This window comes from Camelus bactrianus, chromosome 20 (assembly GCF_048773025.1).
Source record: "Camelus bactrianus isolate YW-2024 breed Bactrian camel chromosome 20, ASM4877302v1, whole genome shotgun sequence".
Taxonomy (NCBI): Eukaryota; Metazoa; Chordata; class Mammalia; order Artiodactyla; family Camelidae; genus Camelus; species Camelus bactrianus.
Genome location: NC_133558.1, coordinates 40538197 through 40560178, shown reverse-complemented (window position 1 = coordinate 40560178; position 21982 = coordinate 40538197). Strand labels below are relative to the sequence as shown.

The following is a 21982-nucleotide window of genomic DNA, read 5'->3' as shown; positions in this document are numbered from 1 at the left end:
AATCTGATGGCACTGTTAACGACTGTGATCCATTAGAACACTGAAACAGCCAAAGCAGATCCAAACGCTGTCCGTCTAAATCTTTAGGTCTACAGACAGCGATTAACGCTGAAAATTCAAAAAAGCTACCAATCAACACGGCTCAATATCAATGACAAATTTGGTGGGTGGTTGGGTGCTGTTTAAACAGCTGGCATCCGGGCTCAGTTTGAGTATATAATACTCCAAAGTGCTGAGTTTTATTCCCAAAGTCTGCTTAAAAGTCAATGAGATGCAGAGAAACGTGGTTTAAAATACTACATCAATTTTAATCATGCATATATAATACAAGAATATTTCCCTTTAATAAACATTGTCAGTATCTCACTTAGCGGGAAATAATTAAAATGTTAGGCAAACAGCCCAGAGCAGGTAAATGTTTACTATTTCAGAGCAGGTAAATGTTTACTATTTATCTTGTAGATCAGATACTTTTCTTCAGAATTTCCATCTATTCTTCACGTGCTTTTGAAACCAGATCTGGACTTGGACTTGACTCGTCCATCGAGCCTACGAGAGAGTCTGTAGGACTTAGATTCAAGTTCAGTAATAGCTGGAAAGAAAATGAAAGAATTAGATTCTTTACTTAAAATACTTCATAGGTAACTAAATGTCAGTTTATCTTTTAAGAAAAGCCGAGACTCTTCTAAGTTTTAAGAAGAATGAAAAATACCTACATACGATTACAACACAAAACACCCAAGATTACTACTCTAGACTTTGCCCAGGGCTGCACGTTGAATTAACTGCTCCTGTGGCTAAGGATCAGAGCGCCTGGTTTTCTCACTCTTCATTCATTTACTCAGCAACCATGTGCTAAGGCACTGTGACAAGCACTGGAACCACAAGATGAAGATGACAGAGCCCACCCTGAAAGATCTTGTACCATAAACTGGAGAAACAGATGAACAGGCAGTTTCGGTACAGAGACATAAATGCCATGACAGGTATAAAAGAGGGCAGAGTTGGAACACTCAGAAGGGACGTCCAGCTTTGTGTCAATATTGTCCCCTCTCTGGTGGCCGTGATGTGTAAGCAGATACCTGAAGGAGGAGGAGAAAGTGTGGGAGGGAGAGGCAAGAAGCAAACACAAAGAGCAGAGGCAGGAAGGGCGCCCGCGGAGCTGGACGCAGTCTGACCAGCCGCTGGAGCACAGGGGCAGAGCAGGGGAGGAAAGAGATACGGCTGAAGACTTTGGCAAGAGCCAGATCGATGTGGGTGTTTTTCTTCCAAGCTAAGGAATTTGGAATTTTTCCTGAGGGCAAAAGGTTAACCAGTGACAAAGTGAATGACAGGACATTAATTGTCATCCACCAGGGGACAGCTACATGAACTGTGATTGCTTGAGTCTGGGTTTTTGGCCTCAGTCACTACCAAACTCGAGAAGCTGACGACCTCCATGCTTTCTGAGAACAGGTCCGTGTGCAGGTGACAGGCCCACGGGGACAGCGGGAGAGGAAGGGCACAGCCAGAAATAGAGAAGACAGATTTCTTGAGACTTTTTTTAAAGCCGTGGATCATGATGAATAAATGAGGAATAAGTACACTTATCATTATGAACGAGATTGTGCTTTCTCATTTCTCATTAGCTACGTGTAAGGAAAAACTTAACATGGTATCTGTTATTCAAACAACAGAAAGAGGGGCCATTTACTGTTTACAGTGTATTTCGGAAATCAATGTCTAAATTTAATTCAGAAATGTTGGCAACATACCTTCTCTTAATTCTCTGTCTATATTATTCTCCAACTTCTTCCGCATCTGAAATAAGTCAAATATTATTTTTAATGTTTAACAAGAAACACTATCATAGGAATGACAGCTAGCTTATGAAATGTGGCCTTTAAATAATACTTTCAGAGACTTGACCTAACTTGGGGATTGCTTAAATAGAAAAAATAATCACAGGAATAAAATAAAATAAATTCCTACTTACTTTGATTTTAGATAATAGAGAACATACATATGTAAGGCTATTTAGATTCCCCTGACGGAAAGCACAGTAAACACTGCCCTGTCGGATACACATAATCTCAGAGGGCGATGCCTGATCTTACTAGCACAAAGAGGTTAAACAATTCATGTTCTACACTGAATGCATTACTTTGCATTTCTCAGAAAAACTGCCCTTTATAAAAGTTTAGTTTTTTTTTAATGTTAATGGGTTTTTCCTTAAAATGAGCTTTTCCATTCCTGCACTTTTAGGAAACTAAAATTTTAAGGCCTGTTCTTGCTAATGGTTTTAGCACAGAATCGTAGGTACATAAAATGAAAAAAAGGGCTCTGTTATGATGTCAAGTGAAAATTCTACTGGCAAACAAGTTAAGCAAATGTGTTTTGCTCTCTGTATATGACTAAGGTATTTCTATCAGAAAATCTGCTTGAAGAAAAGGAGAGGCTAGCGCCAGTTTTCAAAGTTGGTTCCTGATTCACAACTTCCTAAGAGTTAGAAACAAGGAAAACAATACGTAATTTAACTGTAACTTTGTTTCCTTTCTAGAAATCAGGGCCAACTTTTTGAAACTTGACTTAGTTAGTTACGTATTTAATTATGAAATGTGTGGGGACATTTCAAACTACAAGCGTCCCCATCTAGAGTGTTCTTTTAAAAATCTTTCTTATAAAAGTCACCAGCTCACTGAACAGGGTCTAAATTAGTACACCAGACATAATAAACACTGTGGTGACAACAGTGACACGAGAGCCGAGGCCTTTGTAAATGTTAGGTGCAAAGACAAAATTTGGGGCTACCATTCGCCAGTATTTTCAGAGACTGTTTTCCGTAACACTGTCTGACAAGAGCATTCTACAGAGGCCTTCTGCCATCAACAACGTGACAACAGTGCCAGGCGGGTCCTGTGAAGTGAAAAACGCCTAACAGATGAAGGGAGAAGCCTTTACTGAAATAATTTCATATAACCGTTAATAAACACTATGCAAAATGTAGATCACACTTTTACATGAGTTGAATGTAAGATTACTATCTTTTCCTCTGCAAAGCTATTTTCCTAAATAGGTACTTCTGGGACCTTTATGTTTATTTCTAGGTGAGGACCCCCATGTCCCGATGGTGGAAGTGGTCTGACGTCCAACATTAATAAGGAGAAGGCACCTGCAGTTTTACTTAAACTTTTCCATTTAACAAAAACACAGAAAGGTGAGAAAACTATACACAGGAAGACAATGTATCAGCAAGTTTTAATTCTAATGATTTTTAATTAGGAGGACTCGCTCATAACTGGCAGTTTGCAGACCATGTCCCATAGAAATGGAAGGTCCCACTGGGGACACTGCAGGATTGAGGTCAAAACTGAGGTCACAGGCTGGAAGATAATGCTGCCCTCTCTTTCCGAGATCAACTTGATAAAAAGACACTTGCCTCACACATATACACACACGTTCATTTCTGAAGTGAATATATTTTCAGACTATCGATACTTTTTAAGTTAAAACTTGGTGTCATTCTTATTTTAAATGTTATAAAAATTAGTACAATTCCAGAAATGTAATAGAATCAAGTCATTTAACCACTTTGATTCATCATCCTGTTGTAAATAGGTTAATGTGTGAAGGAAATGACACTTGTCAGTTTGTAACTATTAAATACATGTATTTTGCTGCAGAGAAAAGAAATGAGAATTTGTTGATCAAGGAGCTGAACAATTAAGTACAGAGAAAAAAGTGAATGAAAGAAAAAGAACTGGAAGAAGCTGAGTGATTGTCTTTCAAAAGATAACACGCTTCCTCATTTGTGCATTCAGACAAAATGAAACGAGGGCAGGAGGGAGTCCACAGGGCAGAGAGCTGATACCAGAAACAAGGTTACTGAACTCTGCCTCTGCCTCATGAGAAATGAGCTTAACTACGCTGATAGTTTGATTAGAATTAAAATTCAGAGTGGATGTGCCCTGCCTTGGAAGCCTACTTTTAAAAGAAACGTGACCAGATTCTGCTGAGACGCAGTGCTGTGTCATGTAAAAAGTTAAAGTCTTAGGAATATTAATCGTTTTAGCTCTGGTGCACTGGTATAGTCCCATTTAGAAAAAGGGCTGCTAAACTGAATGGACATTTGAGCAATTTAAAAATTACTTAAATAAGTCATTAGAAAATGTTTGAAAGTGTCAGTAATACACCAGAAGTCCAAAATCAGTGAGTGTAAAATTTAGTCTTCCTATTTAAAATAGATTTGAAGGACATTTATTAACTATTGTGGCCATGCTTCATGTTAGGCACACCAACACTTAAAAACTCTTGAACATAAAAAAATCTCTAAAACAGAGAAATTCTGTGTGTTATAATATTGTCTGGAATCCATTTTTAAGTTTTCACTTCTCAGAAAAAAATTCTATGTGCAAGAAAATCTAACAGTGATGTATCTGCTCAGGCTAATTTTAACTTTTTGCATTTTATAGTAATACAGATAACACGATTGAGTAAAACTGTAAAGTTGCTTCTGACATGTGGGACAAAACATCCCAGAAATAAACTAGAATGTGAAATCTGAGGGTAAAAAATTAGCAAAACAGATACGGGGTCCATCTGTTACCACACCACTACAACGATGTCACGTGACAAGGCTATACTTCAAGCAGCAGTAAGAGAGGCAATAAACCCAAGTGTTATGAACTGGAAAAAACTTGCTTCGACAACCAGCACGACTGAAATCACAGACTTAGAGCAATACTTCTGTGAGGTTAGAAGAAAACGCTGAGTAAGCTGGAACTTCACAGTAGGAACAGTCCAAAATGTTAAAACCTTGCACATAAAGGAGAATGTTAAATTCAATCCCGATGCCATTTTTAACATTTTGCTTTCTAGAGCCATAGCCGAAAAGCTGTGGAAGTCTGTTGTTTTGTTAAGCCCCATGCAAAAACCCATCCCTTCCTGTCATTTTAAACAGTATGTTCACACCTCTCAAGGCATTACTTTATGTTTTCCCAGCAGAAATAATTACATCCCTAGCAATTCCACAAGGCACCTTCTTTCTCTAAGTCTGACTAAGAAATCCGTAAGCAGTAACTGTACAGTAACTCCTGTGAGGCGCCCGGCAGTGCTGAGGGAGACGTGTCTCTGCACCCGGACAGAACGGGGCTTGTTAACCTCCCTGCTAAACCTAGCATGATTCGGCCCCACGGCCCCACAGAAGAACTACGTGTACCTTGGAACTACAACACTGAGTTTAAAATAAACCATTTTCCAGTGTATTTAGAAGTACTAAAAAGTAGACACCTCTTTCCTCCAAAAACATCAAAGGAAACAACTGTCCTCGGGAGTCTTCTCCTGCATTGCTTTTGCACTCACACTCTTCCACCATCATCCTGTAAAGTGACCCACTGTCGATTTTTTGGTGACAACTAATGGAAACATTTCGAGTTTGCATCATGCTTAGCCACTGACAGAAGTGTTAGCCGTGCATTGTTTTTTTAAACACCACGCAGTCTGGTTTCATGACTCTGAAGCACTTAGACTCAATTTACCCACAACACTGTCTATGAAACCTGAGCTTTTTTCTTCTTCGATTTATTATGACATGAAGCCAAGTGAGAAAAGACAGGTGGAGACCTCACTCAACAAGGGCCCGTGCTACCTTTCTCTGCATCAAGAAGATCATGAAAACACCATCAAACCATAAACCAACACGCACCGATTTAAATGAAAACTGGTTGTAATTTAAAGACTCCCTATCATTGCCACCTCGGTATTCCTACTGAGGGCAAGACAGAGAGGTAAGTGAACTTCATTTTAAAAATTTAAGTATTTGCTTTACTTGACTACATACTTAGAAATGTCCTACAATTCCTCACTAAGACATTTTATAGCAATTAAAATAACAATGCTATAAGTAAAATAGCAACTAAGGATGTACTCTTACAGAAGAAAATGATAAAAATTTTAAACTTCAAAACAGAACTTAATGTTTTTAGTGTTACGAGTTTATCGAATTGATAAAAAGAATATATCTTGGATTCCTTTAAATAAAAAACATCTGCGTGTGGTTAAGTAGCTCAATGCCAATCACTTACTTATGCTTAGGGGTAGAAAAGCTGGGGTGCAGCAAAACTTGAAAATGACTATGAACCAATGCCAAACCGAAATCAATCAGAAGCTCAGCCAAACATTGGAAAGTGGATCTCTAGTTATTTGGCAATAATACTTAATTTCTAAACTAGAATTTAAAATGGAGCTTTTTAAGAAATTTAAAATTTGTCAGTTTAGTTGCATTTATTGAATAAAGTTAGTGACAGGTATCTCTTGAAAATCACAAGTCCAGGGACTTTAAAAAATTATAAAATTTGTCTCCTTTATTAGCACAATTATGGCTTTTACTTAGTGTGAAGTCAAATAAACAACTCAGAATTTCATCAAATTAAAAGCAAGAATTGTATCAGAAATCTGAAACCCAAGGAAAAAAAGATAATATAACTAACCCTGAACAGATCGCTTGTGGTAGTCGAAGGGTCTGAAAAATTCCTGAAGTTCCTTCTTCGAGTAAGACTCCTTTCGGTCTCTACACTAGTACTAGAACTTTCATCAGAAGGCGGTCCGTCAACAGGCCGTGCGGGAACAGAGCCGAGGAGAGAACTCTTGTGCTGCTTCTCCAGCTGAAGCTCAGTGCTCACTGCTGCCAGCCTCTCATTAGCCCTGCGAGGATCGCAAAGCACAGATTTCATTCATTTCATTTCCTTCCTAAGTGATGTGTATTTTTAAAGTTGCTACAATAGTAAACAGATTGTCCCATTAAACTGTGTTTTGACACCAAAAAATATGTCAGCGCAGACCTACTGTAAACAATTACAGTTTAAAACTGTCCTAAAGAAGGACGTACGTGCCTGGGGGGCCCTTAACTAACAAGTACTTCAAAGTGGGGAGAGTCAGAGATGGAGACGCCCCCACAGAGGATCCCCGCTGCCTTCTGCACTGGCTGCATCTAGACATGCCCTCAGGAAACCAGTTTAGAAATAAAAAATAAACCATCCCTCAAAGCCACTTTCAAGCATTTGCTTTCACCCCCCTTATACACACATTTCACTCACTACCTGGGAGAAATTAAGCATGCGGCACTGAGGAACAGTTTAGAGCCACCACCTCTGGGGGGCACCAGGCGGCAGAGTCAATGGTGGGAAAGAACTATGACAGCACCAGGGGCAATTTCAAGTGTCCCTCAATTTCCCAAAGCTCACTTTGTTACTTTGCTTTTACCAGAGGCCTACATCAGCACCTGTTTTCCATAACCAAAAAAAACTCAAGTGGATTTTCACTTTTATGAAAAAAAAGCAAAAAGCCAGAATAGCACTGGGTGTTTGTTGTAGCCCGAGCCATCAGAGGGGCAATGAGCACCCCGAGCAGCGAGAGGGGCCCCACCGAGCTCCTTCCGCAGAACCACACTCAGTATCCCGGCATCACGCCGCCACGGCTTTGGACTGTGTCTGTGAGCGCCTGTGCTTTATGCATATTTATTTCACGCATCCACCAGCAAGACGTGTCCTAAGGTAACTGCCTCTTTGCTTTACACCGACAACTTTCATAGAAACACTCTCCTTTCGGATAGCGGGGACACCTGTAGCTTATCCTGTTATTCAGGCACCGGAGGTGGGACCTGCCCTTTCTGTCTTCCACACACCCCCTCGGGCAGGCCACCATATTCTTTTTAGCCACTTTGTGAACCACTATACTGCCCGTCACCCCTATGTGAATTTCCACCTATTCCCCAAGCATGCCTTTACATAGCGGAGACAAACTTAGAAGGATACAGCACTTCATCTCGGTGCCCACAAGCGGTGACACCAAATATCACAATCAAGAAAGTAAATTCACCAAACACCAGAATGGGGCCCCTTGGGCTTACGTTGTACTCTTCCAAAACACAGTTAATTTTAAACTTAGTAACATTTCTATTTATGGGAATTCCAGCTAGAAATTTTGTGATAATACGGCTGTCTAAATTACAAAGTTTGCAAAACCCCTAGCTTAAAGACCAGATCAGGTTAAATATATACATATATAAAACATAAAGTCATGTAAAAGCAACAAAAGGCAGGGAGATGCAAACTGCCCTGGACTGACATTTTAAAGGAGAGTTCATTTACTAACACCATTTCCCAAAATTACACTATCTAGTTAGCTCTCACCTGCTACTCACCTCATGAACCTGGCTCAGTAAGAATTATGCCTAAGAGGCAAATTAATGACCTAAATTGTTTTCTATAATTCTACGTTTTGACTTACGAGTTTAGTTGGCTTGCCAATGACATTCCATTTTCTAGCTCTTCCAGGTACAGCTGCCTGTATTTTTCCAATTCTTTTTCATTACAGTCAAACTGAAAAGTTTTACTTTTCAGTTCAGTTTCCAGATCTTTAACTCTGTGTTCCATTTGACTTACTGAAGCACGTTTATACTCTCTTAACAGGTCTTCTTGAGATGCTGCTTGGGCCTACAGCAAATTAAAAGGATACAGTTTTAAAAATACTTATAACCTGAGTAATTACATTTGTTCCCTTTAGTTTTGACTCAGTGATTCAGAGAGCAATTTTAAGTGTGAAAAAAAGCTGAACTTTAAAATACTTACCATCAATGTCAAGTGAATTAAATCTGAATTACAAAATTCAAGTTGAATCACTCTTCTACTAGTACTCATGTGATGTGATAGTTCAAAGAATAATAGGATCAGTTTAAAACTTTAACAATTGAACAATACAACCCAACAGTAATCGCAGAGTGTGGTACAGTATTTGAATCACAATATATTCTTTTCCTCCTAGTCGTCTTGATTTACACCAATTGGTCTTAAAAATGATTCTCTAGTGAGAGTTGTTCCGAAAGGTCAGTTTAGTGGTAGTAATGATGGAAACTGAATTATTTAAAGGGAGTAACAAATGCGGCCTTCCTTCCAGAAATCTACAAAACAAACCGCTATATGGGAAGTAGAGGAAACACATAAAATGTACACATCCGAACTGTAATTCTCAGCGAAGTGAGTTACAGCACGTTACAGATCAATGCTTCACCTGTAAAAACTGGCTGATTTCTTCCAATTTTTCTGCAATATGCTGTCTTGCTTGTTCTTCAGTCTCCTGTCTGTACTGCACGACTTGACTGAGTTCTTTCAGTTTTTCCACTACATCCCGTCTTGCTCGCTCCTCAGTCTCCCGTTGGTACCGCTCCACTGGACTGCGTTCCACTGCGTTCATTTCCAGGTGATGCCTGAGGTGCACTACTTCTTCTTCCAACTGCTTTGTCTTCTCCTCCAGTGTGTCAGATTTCTTTTGCAATTCTTTCATAAATATCTCCTTTAGAAAACGTTGAGTTTCTGCACCCAGATGGAGAAGTACTGAAGATGCAGATTTCACTTTTGCTGGAAGATCAGCATTCTGCATGAAGAAGATAAAATTGTTTGGTAATGAGGTTAGCAGACTGAGAACAGCCTAACTCTAACCCAGCATCAAAGGTTGAAATAAATTCAGTTCCAATAAAATGGTATCTGCCTTGTGGAATGGAGAAACTCAAGTTACTCAGAAAATCAAGAAAAAAGTTCAAACCACCAAGAGTCACAAAACAATACTGTTTACTGTCATCGTCTTTGTTATACATTTGTACTTGATTTTACACTCTTATTTTTCTGTAAATTGGTTCACGTCTTTCCTACATAAAATGACTACAAGGCACCTCTTAGTAGAAAGTCTCTTACCCCTTCCTCCCCCAAGTCTTAACTCTCCATGACTTTTAAAGTTTTAGGGAGATCATACTGAGTTACTTAGGGCTGAATTAATAAATGCCTCCCAAAACAAGACTTTGAAAAAAAGACTGCAATTAATACATCTTACAAATATGGGTTCTAATGCCATAAGCCTTTCTCTGAACCACAAATACTTCATGCTTATTTGAATTGCATTCCAAGGAGCAATGAGCGATTCGCAGAGTTAAGGAGAAACCCATCTCCTAGCGTAGTGGTTTTAAGGTGATCCATACATTTTTCTAAAGAAAAAAGCCTTAATTCTTGTAATCCTTTGTGGCTCTCCACAAAACAAGAGAAGATACTCAACAAAAACAAACAAATACTTGCTGGAATTTCAGTGACATTGACTTGGAAGAACTACTTTCCTTCAGATAGAAGGATTATTTGGTAAAACAAGGCAGGCGGAGATGGTGGTTGTAAAACAACTCTACAAATTCCTTGACACTTCCCCTGTGAAATTCCCTCCCCTGAAGTATGTACTGGCCTCAGTCAACTGGTTTCTAGGGGACAGAATGTGGGGGCACTGCTGTGTGATTTCTAAGGTTAAATGGCTTCTGACTTTCACTCCGTAGGGTTGCTCACCCTTAGAACCCAGCCACCACATTGTGAAGCTCAGGCCACCTACTGAGTCTTTGTACACGCAGCTGTCCCAGCTGATGACCCCAGGGAATGTCCTTAACCAAAGCCAGCTCCAACTTCCAGATATGAGCATAAACAAGCCTTTAGATTATTCTAGTGCCCGCTTGATGCCAAGTGGAGAAGAAATGAGCTGGCTCCACTAAGCCTTGTCTAAATACAGATTTGTGAACCAAGCAGATGCTGTTTTGAGTCACCAGGTTTGGAGGCAGTTTATTATATAAATTATTAGCAATAAATAACTGGCACAGATACTGATGTTAAAAATGGGGCACAGCCATTAAAAAGGAACCCAAAATGTGGGGATGCCTTTGAACCTGGAGGTAGGTGAAACCTGAACAGATGTAGAGAAGAGTAAGAGTGAAAATCCAAAGTGTCCCCGAGACTGTGAGTGGAAGCCTGAGGGCCCTTGAAGGGCTGAGTGACGGCTTCTAGGCCAGGGAAGAAAATGACACTGAAACCGGAGGAAACGGGACTCTTGCTACCGAACAGCTGAAAGTAAAATTGATGAGAGAGATAACCTAAAACAAACAAACAAAAAGATTATTAAATAGAAAGGAACCAGGACTCACAGGGTTCGAATATCTGTATCCCATTTAAAGCATCCCCACATGCCCAATTGTCACATAATGGGTAAGTAGAGAAATGGCTTCCAGGCTAAGATCAAATCTAGGGTGCTGCCAGGAAAACAGTCTAAAGACGAAGCCAAGATTCTGTTAAGACCTTGGAAAGATTTAAGGTGCCGCCTCAAATTCCTTTAAAGATCTTAAAAGCATAAGAATTTCAAAGGCATGGTCCCACAACAGCTTCACAGGAAGCCCAAGGTGAAGAGTTTATCTCAAAAAGACGTGAGAGTAGCTTTTCCAATGGCATGAACCCAATAAAATTCACAGGAAACTCAAAGTTTTAAAGAGAAGTGTGGTAGCAAAAACACTGCTTGCTAGCTTGGACTGAAAGAGACAAAAGATAGTGCAAAATGGGAAGAGGCCTTTGGGTTTTTCTTAGAAGGTCTACAAGGAGGAAGCTGGCTTGAGAGAACTACTCAGCTGCAAACACAGGTCACTGCTCATGAAAGGGACAGAACAAAGAGCTCAGAGAGGGCAGCGGAGAACCCCTCCCAGGGATAGGACTAAGTCCTAATCAAAGAGCCGGCAGCATCAGGCTGCATTTCAGAACTGCTACAGACCACCGTGCCTCCCATCTTCCATCTGTGAGTGAGGGAGTCCTTAGCAGTTTAGCAGAATGTCGGGTGTGTGGTGGCGAATAACCCGTGTCTCCTTATCCCCAAGCCCCAGCACTGAGAGGAGTGTACCCAAGGGGCTGTACTCCAGAAACCACGCGCAGGAACCTCAGCCCCACCTGGACCTGATGAAGATGGGAAAGTAAGACCCTGGACTGGAGCCTGAGCCTAACACCACAGCGACCGAGTCCTGCTCAGGGACTGAGTGGGGATAAGCGGATTTCTCGTATGGAAGCAGTAAGAAAACATTGTGGCTAGTGAGTAGATTATGCTGGTTTTTGAATGTCTCCATACATTTTAAAAGTTAATTCCATAAAAAAGGTAGAATGTGGGCCAACCTTAAGTGCCCTGCTCCTAATGAACAGAAAACGGTGAGAGGGGCACCGAGTGAACTGCAGGGCAGGTTTGAAAAGGCAGTTCAGCTTCTGCCTCGCTCTTAACCCGGAACCCAGTCTCAGGTGGGCACGCTCAGGCCACAGAGACAGCTTAGGTGTTCCAGGGGAGGTGGTCCACCTGCCCGCCCCACCAAAGCCACAGCCCACTGCCAACATCAACCATCAGACATCACTGGGTGAATCTTCAAGTGATTCCAGACCCCCGCCTTTGAGCTGCCCCACCTGAAGCTGAGAGGAATAGAGGCCAGCTGTCTTGGCCACACTTTTCCTAAGTGTAGGTTGTGAACAAAATAAATGCTTATTTAAGCCACTGAACTTTGGGGAGTTTGTTAGGCAAAAACAGATAAACAGAAAAGTGGATGAATGAAGACAGTAAGAAATGTAACTTGAATATAGTAGAAATTGGTCTCCTATAAAATGGAAAGTAACAAACGTTGAGATTCACTTATTAATGACAAAGTGCTGATGAGAACAAGCAGATAACTTAAAGAAAGACCTAAGAACTAGTGAGAAGGAAGGTACTTCAGAGTTCCCTCCAATTACAGTTTCTTACAAATTGGCATGTATTTCACAATTTCTCCTCAACTTTGAGGATGAGGAAGACTGGTAAGCAAGGAGACATAGGATTTGAAGGCTAATAACTGAAAAACAACTAGAAACAGTTTACCAAAATCAGCCTTTTTACCTCATTTCAATTAACTGAACTTCTAAGAGACAGGCAGCTTTGAGAATTTATTAATCTAGCACTCACTCTTCATTTTCCTTTCCTCAGAGAGAAAATAAAATATTATGGAACCGTAAGTGTAGTGTCCTTTGGCAGTATTTAAATTAAATACCATTTTTCCTTTACGTTACTTCAAAGCTGGTTGGTAAGGGAAGGTAAGACTGTCTCAGCTTTATGTTGTAGCACAATGCTTCTCCGTATCACACAGAGTGGCTTTGAACTTTTGAAATTCAAATTACTAATCTGTTATCTGTTTCTGATAAACTGATTGAGTATTATCTAATTTTTAACAGCTGTACTCTTGGAAAATTTTCCTTGGATGGGATGAAGTATTTATTTCATTAATTATGCATTCAGCTATAGAATACAGCTAGGCATCTCTCTTCTTAGGTAAAAGGAGGTAGACACAGGGAGCTGAGAGTGCAGGATCTACACCAAGAACAAGATCGGCACCAGTGTTACACACAAGAACCAAGCCAAAAGAGGACTTCATCGTGAACCACAAGATGGATTAGAGAGGCTTCCAAAGAGGAAGGTTGAATTAATCTTTTCCAGGCTTAATCTTTTGCCTCTAGATAGTGAAATCTATGGATGACTCTACGAATTATAAGTGCATCATAATGAAGTATATTGCAGACTGAGTCAGCAGATCCCGTGACCATGATTTGATGGAAACTGGAGTGAAGTGGGAGGCACTGGGTGAGAAACTAAAGGTCTGAATGGGTGGGGGATGGACTTTATCTTTGCAAGCCAACTTTCTGTCATGTCAGAGTCAGCAAGGCATAAGCTGGCCACAGGCCCCTTCAGGAAGCAGGAGGTCTCCACAGAAGTGGAGTTACAGACATTCCACGACACTGACTTTTTATTACTATGTAAGACAACTGGTAATATGCAAGATGACTCGGAAAGAGTTCTCATAACATCTGACTTGGTACTGGCATAGGACAGACATAGATCAATGCATCACCACTGAGAATCTAAAAGAAACCCTCACATTTACGGTCAACTGATTTTCAATACGAGTGTCAAAATAACTGAATGAGACAATAATAGTCTTTTTAACAAATGGTACTGGGACAACTGGATATCCACAGGCAAAAGATCAAAATCCGACCTCTACCTCATACAATACATACAAAACTAACTCAAAATGAAAGAGCTGAAACTACAAAATTCTTAGAAGAAAACACAGGTGTGTGTCTCCGTGACTGGACCTGGCACTTGTTTCTTAGGACAGTAAAAGACAGAAATAGATTAACTGAACTTCATCAATACTAAAAACTTCTAGTCTTCAAAAGACACCATCAAGTAGGTAAAAAGGCAATCTCCTGAATAGGAGGAAATACTCGAAAATCCTACATCTGATCAAAGATTTGAACCCAGGATAAAAAAGAACTCTTACAATTCGATCATAAAAAGACAATCCAATTTTAAAATGGGCAAAAACCTGAACAGACACGTCTTCAAAGAAGATACACAAATGGATAAGCGCATGGAAAGACCCCCAACATTCTCAGTCATCAGAAAAATGCAAATCAAAACACAATGAGATGCCAGTTCACACCCACCAGGAGGGCTGATGACCAGTGTTGACAGGGATGCATAGAAACTGGGAGAATTACACACTTTGGATAAAAATGTTAAATGGTGCAGCCACTCTGGAAAACAGTATGGCAGTCCCTCAAAAGGCTACACACAGTTACCGTGTGACTCATACGACAGCGTTTCCACCCTTAAGTCTGTTCCCCAAAGAAATGAAACATGTTTACACCAAAATTTGGACAGAGATGTTCGCAGCAGCATTATTAACAACAGGCAAAACCAAGAGGCAGCCCAAAGGTCCATCAGCTGACGGATGGATAAACGGTTTAGCCCAACCGAGTAATGTTCGACAATAAACAGAAATGGAAATACTGACAAGAGCTGTAACATGGATGAACTTTGAAGACGTTTTGTCAAATGAAAAAAGCTAATCATGAAGGACCACACAGCATGTGATTCCATCCATGGGAAACACCCAGAACAGGCACATCTGTAGAGACAGAAATCAGACCGGTGGTTGCCGGGGGCTGAGGGGGACGGGGGCTGGGGTTGATGGCCAAGGGATGCAGGCTTGCTTTTTGGGGTGATGGGAATGTTCTAAAATTGACTGTGGTGACAGCTGCACATCTCTGGATATACTAGGAGATACTAACTATGCATCCTAAATGGGTGACTTAAATGATACGTGAATTTTTTTTTTTTTTTTTTTTTTTGGTGGCGGGAAGTAATTAGGTTTTACTTACTTATTTTTAGAGGAGATACAGGGGATCGAACCCAGGACCTTGTGTATGCTAAGCATGCACCCTACCACTTGAGTTATGCAATCCCCCCTATAATATGTCAATTATATCTCAATAAAGTTAAGAAAAAATCCAAAGGCAGGATCTAGACAATTTCCCTAATTCTCTATTTTGGGTGTACAGACATCACCTGAACTTCTCCATGCTTTGACAACATATGTAAAATGAAGAGAAAATGAAGGCAATGCCTAACTTCAACTGGTTTGTATAATGACCTTTCTGCACAAGTTACTCTGAAATCCATGAAATCAATACACACAGATTCTATATCCATTCACAAAAGTGAAGAGACATGACAATTTTCTGGACCATGCCATGAAACATTATCCTCTGATTTTATCTAGCTGGCCTCATTGTGGTGAGAGATCACTAAAAAATACTGTTTAGTAGGGAAAAAAGTTAACTTCTGTGAGGAAAGATGTATAATTCTCAACTCATCTAAGGGTAAATACTATAAGAGAAACATAAAGAAACGGCAGAATGAAAGTCAAAGTTTAAGAAACAAGTACATCATAAAGATAATAAAAGTGTAATTATAATGAAGATACAGAAGAAAGCTGTCCCTGAGAAGCTAGTGTCCTGCAACGCTCTGCGCTGCACACTCACGGCCGACGTGCTAGGTTTCACACGTACTGGGTTCGCAGTTTGATGTGACCTCCTCTCTGACTCCTGCTTCTCATTTTCTGAGTTAGTGTGATGTGCTCTCACCTCCAGGGAAGCTTCCAACATGGACACTTTCTTTCGGGTGTCAGTCAGCTCTTGCTGGAGCTGTCTCATACAGGCCTAAAAAGATAACTCTGTTACTGATTTTTAAGTCACCTTATCATTAAGTTACATTAATAACATATAACTCCAACATATGGACTTTGAGAACTATCCCCACAGACATCAGTTCACCTTCTTTTCCTCACAGGTACACATTCCTGTTTACTGAATTTCATTAAAGACACAGAAGGCGTGACCCTCCTGCCTTACCGACAGTAAGTTAACTTAGACAATGGATGCTGCCCCACCAGCCATTCCCTGCCCCTCCCAGGAAGTGGCCAAGCTTTACCCCCACTGAAGTCTCAAACAGAAAGGGGTGTGTAGGTGGGATGAGTGGCGGTAAGTTCCACACTGTGGAACATTCTCCCTCTTTCTCATTAGAGGCTTAAGTTCAGAGTTCTTCACATATTCAATCTGGTGTTTAAATCCTTCCAATAGACTCCTATCTCACAATAAAAATGAGGTTATTCCAATGGCCTTTGGGGACCCGAGACAACCTGGCCTCCCCTGCCTCCTGGACTGCAGCTCCTACACTCCCCCGACACCTCCCACTCCCTTCCTGCCACTCAGGACTCGGCCTGCTCCTCCCTCAGTCTGACAATGGGACCCCAGTGCCAAACTCGTACATCACAGAGCGCTCCAGTTCCTCTGTACTGGACAAACTTAGTTCCAAGTGACAGTAACTGAGCCTTGAAATGAGAATTGTGAGCACATTATTTGAAAAAATATTCAAAGTAAATTAAAAATAGAACAGGGGGGACTAAGTCAAACACAGTATTGCTAAAATTTACGAATTGTCCCAAATTATGACTGAATGAAAAGTAGATGCCTTTAAGGAGTGGAGAGGTCATAACAATACATGATTTGAGATGGAAATATTTCTAAATTTAATTCCAATTGACATGAATAAAAGTAAGATTATATCAACTAGAAACATATGAAAATCTACTAATGAAAAGTACAAGATACAGCATTTACACATCAGTTCATCTGGGAAATCTGGATTGGACTGTCAAGGTAATCCACACAATTGAATCTTTTCTCTTTTTTTTTTTTTTACTTTTTTTGTTCACACAACTGAATCTTAATTTCAAAACACTCATTTTAAGTCTGAGCATTTCATTTATCTGCTTCGTCACGATACTAAAATGTGGTGACAGAAAGATTAAAATGATTTGGGCACTGTGAGAGTAAATTACTAAGACCTTCCTGTATCTATCAACAACTTAGAGCTTAACCTCTTAAAATTTCAGGTGACACGGCATCTTTACTCAAAGTGAAGCACCTCTCAGGTCCAATTTTTGTTTGCTGGATACAAGATATGCTTTTAGGCTGCTTTACAGTGTATATATTTATAGCCCGCACATTTTTTATATTCAACTAGTTTCAACGTTTAGCTTCCATCAGATACTACTTTGAATTTTCTTTGAGGAAGTCTGAAAATTAGTTCTCTTTCTGGGTACTTACTTCCATTTCTGCTCTGTCAGTTTCATACTGATACAGTCTTTCTTTTATACGTTGGCATTCATTGATTAACTCCTTGTTTCCTTCCTCCAGCTTCAGAACTCGTCTGCTCATGGCTTCAAGTTTTCCCATGTGATCCAGAAATGGCTCTGGGATATTAAGTATTGTCTTTTTACTTTTTGCTTCATTTTGAGCAACATCCAGTTGCTGTCGAAGCAACACGTTTTCACTTTGTAGTTCGAATACTCTCTCCTCCAAGAATGCCTGCTTTCCAATGTATTTGTTGACTTTCCCTTGTTTGCTTTGAGACAAGGGTTCAGTTTCCTTGTTTGAATGCTGGGCTTGGCCTCGGTCTCTACGCACACATTCTAATACCAACGTCGTTTGTCTAAGAGCATCTCTCCTGGGATGGAGCTCAATTTCTTGGCCACGGAATTGACGTTCAGCTTCAGGAAGTTGCTGAGGAAGCACCTCGCTGCTATCTTTTGGGTCAGACAGCTCAAAATCCATTGTGTCCTGTAAGTGAAACCCCTCATCTCTTACTCTTTGAACTGTACGCAACAAACTGACATATCATAATTTCCTTTGAAGTGAAAGACTAATCTCTAAGTTTATACAACAAAAAGTTTGCAATAACTGGGTATCCAACTGGAAAAACTTAAGGTGGATACAGATCTCAAACTTTAAACAAGCAGAAATCCCCAAGAGTTCAAAAATTTAATTAAAGACAGTGAGCCCATGAAAGCAAAAAAGAAACAAAAGGATGTTTAAGAAGCTCAGAACTGGGAAGGTCTTTCTTTCTCTGAAATACAACAAACCCAAAAGGCTTAAAATAAATATAATTTTTAAGTGTAGTCAGATTTATTCATTTTTTGATATCTAACCTTTACAGCTACCCCCAAAGTAAAAGCCTTAGCTCTGTATATATTTGGACAGATTAAATTTCCTAAAAATTTTTTTCCTGAGAACATTCCATAAATATTCTCCCTTTCTAACATTTTTAGAGCGAGTTATAAGAATTACATCTACGGAGAAGTGATAAATCTAAGCACTGTACTAAGCATGTCTACAAACATCGGTTAACTCAGTTAGCTGTGACAATTCTGGAATAAAGGGTTAAGAGCACAAGCAAGCTGCAGGGTTTCCCCCAGGGCTTCCGACTCTCTGACTCTTACACCAGACCAACACTACTTCTCTAGGACAAATATATAAACACAAGAGAAGCCTTCTATTTCCCTAATGGTGAATACACTGAACATAAAGAAGGTCAAATTTACAGAGCTCTTCTTAGAAAATCAGGAGACTATTTGCTTCTGCAATAATTTTTATTTCTTCTTCATGGTCTTTATAACAGTAGTGGATGTGAAATAGCAGGGAAATACAGTGAACTGTTTTATTAAAAATAAAATACTGATCAATAAGTTATCACTAAGTATAGATTATGGCATGTCTATCACTATATTCAAAAGCTCCTTTGTACTGAAATCGGATATCATATGGAGCAGAGCATTACTTTTTATCACACGTGGGAGAATGACACCCAAACTATGGTTTCTGAACTGGCTACTTTTCCCCCCTTACCATCAGTGGAAGTGATAAAGTAACCTCTCCATTCGTGTATCAAAGGAGGGAGATCACTGCCAGAAACTAGAATGCCTGCCGTTAGTAGCAACAGTTTTGAGATAATGGAAAGTTCTACAATGCCTGCAGTTAGTAGCAACAGTTTTGAGATAATGGAAAGTTCATCAATTCCTATGGAAAGTATGAACAGCCTCTCCTTGGATGAGGCCACTGTGAATGTCACTACGTCACTGTTGCCGGCAAATCGATTTGAATTCAAAATATTGCTTTATCCAATGGACCAGAAATGAAACCCCCAGAAAATATATTTACATATATATAGGCTTTTAAAACCCTCTATACTTTCTGTACCTGTAGTATTGGTCTTTACACTATGTAAATATACAAATTCATACACACACGTCTGAAAATGACTAAAGAAAATACCTCAGCATTCATTTTATTAGTCTTTTCTGCCTCCTTTTGTTGATGATGGGCCAGGATTTCATCTTGTATTACTCTGGCATTCTGCTCTCGAGAAAGTTGTCTCTGAGTGTCATTTCGCGCTTCTAAAACCTGGAGACATATTTCATTAGGTTTTGGGTTTTATACCATGAAAAAAATCAAAAAAGCTTAGCAGGGGAATCTTTTAAAAAACTTTGAAAACTGTTAAAAAGAAGTAGCCTTTTTAAGCACAGGGATCTTTAATGCACATACATAACTCAAATTCTAATATATATGACAGCTAAATTTATCACAGAGGAAAAACACAAGGGATGTAGTATCATGAAAGAAAAAGTTTTTTAACACTATATAAATTGAGTTATAGTCATTTTACAATGTTGTGTCAAATTCCAGCCCAGAGCACAATTTTTCAGTTGTACACGAACATATATATAGTCATTGTGACTTTTTTTTTTGTTGTGAGCTACCACAAGATCTTGCATGTATTTCCCTGTGCTATACAGTATAGTCTTGTTTATCTGTTCTGCATATGCCTGTCAGTATCTACAAATTTTGAAATCCCAGTGAAAAAAAATTTCTTTGTAAGGCATTTAACCAGTTCCATCACAGTCTCAAGGCAATTTAGCCTGGATTTTAACTTCAAAAAGCCAAAATTAACACATGGATTTGAATTAAGACTTGTTACTTTGTTGAATGGACCAAAACCGTCAATCCTCATGTTAATGATTAAGCTCAATTTAACTTCCATTCCTTCATTCAGAAAAGACACAGAGCATCTATTAGATGCCAAGAACACCAAGAAACTAGCAAGTTAAGCTCTAAATGTCATAGTTCATATTTAGGATGAGATAACTTTTATTTGTTTTAAATGAAAATGTAGATGAATTCAAAACAGTATTATAAATAATATTGATGAAACAGTGTTAGAGATATGAAATTTTCACCTAAGACTAATTTACCTGATTTGGTTTATTCCTTATGCTCTTCGGTTTGCATTCTAGTGCTCGGGCAGTGCTTTCAAGTTGTTGGTTCGCGGAAACTTGCTCATTGCATTCTTTCTCTTTTCTTTTTGAATCATCTTTAGTTTTACCATATAATATATAAGCATTTTTCTTCTTCTTTGTTTCTTGTTTTGATGTGAATCTGCAGTGAAATATGCTTACCTTAAAATTTATTTTGTTAGAAAACAAAAAGTTCATTTTATGATCTGGTTCTTCACATGCTGATTTATTACCCTAATGGAATTTCTATGTTCTCAATTTCTTTTTTCATTTCTAAGTCTCACATTTTAAATTCCTCACTTCAGTCTCTTCATAAAGATATATATATATATATATATACACATACATACATACATACATATATATTTGAAAAGTAGCAATGAAAAGACATAATGCTACTGAGTTTCAGTCAAGAGTAACTCTGGTGAATAGTGTAGGAAAGAAATTTTGCAATTATTCAGTAAAGTATGAATTGAAAATTACCCTTTTTTCCCCACATAGTCATAGATTACTCCATTAGGACAGAGAATTTAGTTACTAGTTAAAAGAGAAGTTGCTATTTAGAAACAAGTTTATAAGTTCATGAGAGACAAAATTTCAACTTCATGGGCTATTATTACAGGGACTCCTACATGATCTCCAGCAGAAGGTAACATCCGCAGACGTCTTTTCCAGAACACAGATCCGCTAATTAGCATAATCCAAGGCGAGGCTGGGGAGTCTACTAGCTGATGCCCAACACTTTATGTTTCTTCTTTTGCAACACTTTGAACTTTCCTTGTTGAACATCATTTATGTAGTAAATCATTTTTAAATCCCTTTTGGTACAAGGCAGGATCCATATTAAGTAATTAAGAAATAAAGAGTAATCCGTGCTTTCAGCATAGACCTTTGAACTGATCTTATCTCTGCATGAGAGAGATGCTGAAGAAACTAACCAGTAATCACTTTCCATTTTATTTTTCAGTCCATCCATTCATATGTTAAGAATCAAACTGCATAAATTTTTTTAAAGTTTCTGCCTTGAGAAAAATGGTCATTTCATAATTCTGCAAGTGGGAATGTAAAGTAATATAAACTTCCTGGAGGACAATTGAGAGATAAGGATCAAAGATCTTTTTTTAAAGAAATATAGAATGAGGAGAAATATATATATATATATATAGCTGTATTATTTCCAAGAGTCTCATATTCCACAATATTAATGAAATTTTCTCCCCTGTAAAATCCCAAAAGGTAAGTTAGCAATTGTAAGACTTCTCCTACATACCTACAGTATTAAAGTAAATATAAGGAGTTCAAATACTTCTTTAAAACCAAGAAATTCAGTACCTCATGCTGCAGAGCTCTTGTTCCCACTCCACATTTTGAAGTTTTAACTGTGATTTTGCTTCTCTTGTTTTCAACAGCTCTGTGTGTAGCCAGTTCATCTCATTTTCCTTTTTTTTAGTTTCTCTAACTAGTTCACAGTCAGATTCTTTAAGTTCTATTGATCTGAATAAATGAACTGGATCCTCAATTTTCAATAACCTATCAGAATCTGCATTAGGAAGAAAACAAAAACAGAAACAAAATATATGAATAACTTTTCTGTATAAAGGACTGTGCATTTTCACA

At 39.0% G+C, this 21982-nt stretch overlaps 1 protein-coding gene across 1 annotated transcript in view; it reads right to left on the bottom strand.

Moving 5' to 3' along the window:
* Nucleotides 1–287: 287 nt before the first annotated feature.
* LOC141574266 (ankyrin repeat domain-containing protein 26-like) overlaps nucleotides 288–21982 on the bottom strand; it is a 41952-nt gene continuing 20257 nt past the window's right edge. Inside the window, exons 14-23 of the mRNA XM_074348995.1 lie at nucleotides 21698–21905; nucleotides 20324–20507; nucleotides 19347–19475; nucleotides 17343–17855; nucleotides 15744–15893; nucleotides 9046–9408; nucleotides 8266–8471; nucleotides 6468–6681; nucleotides 1755–1800; nucleotides 288–592 (exon numbers count right to left, since the gene is read on the bottom strand). Coding sequence (XP_074205096.1) covers nucleotides 498–592; nucleotides 1755–1800; nucleotides 6468–6681; nucleotides 8266–8471; nucleotides 9046–9408; nucleotides 15744–15893; nucleotides 17343–17855; nucleotides 19347–19475; nucleotides 20324–20507; nucleotides 21698–21905 — 2108 coding nt within the window. The 3' untranslated portion in view covers nucleotides 288–497. The remainder of the gene's footprint in view (nucleotides 593–1754; nucleotides 1801–6467; nucleotides 6682–8265; nucleotides 8472–9045; nucleotides 9409–15743; nucleotides 15894–17342; nucleotides 17856–19346; nucleotides 19476–20323; nucleotides 20508–21697; nucleotides 21906–21982) is intronic.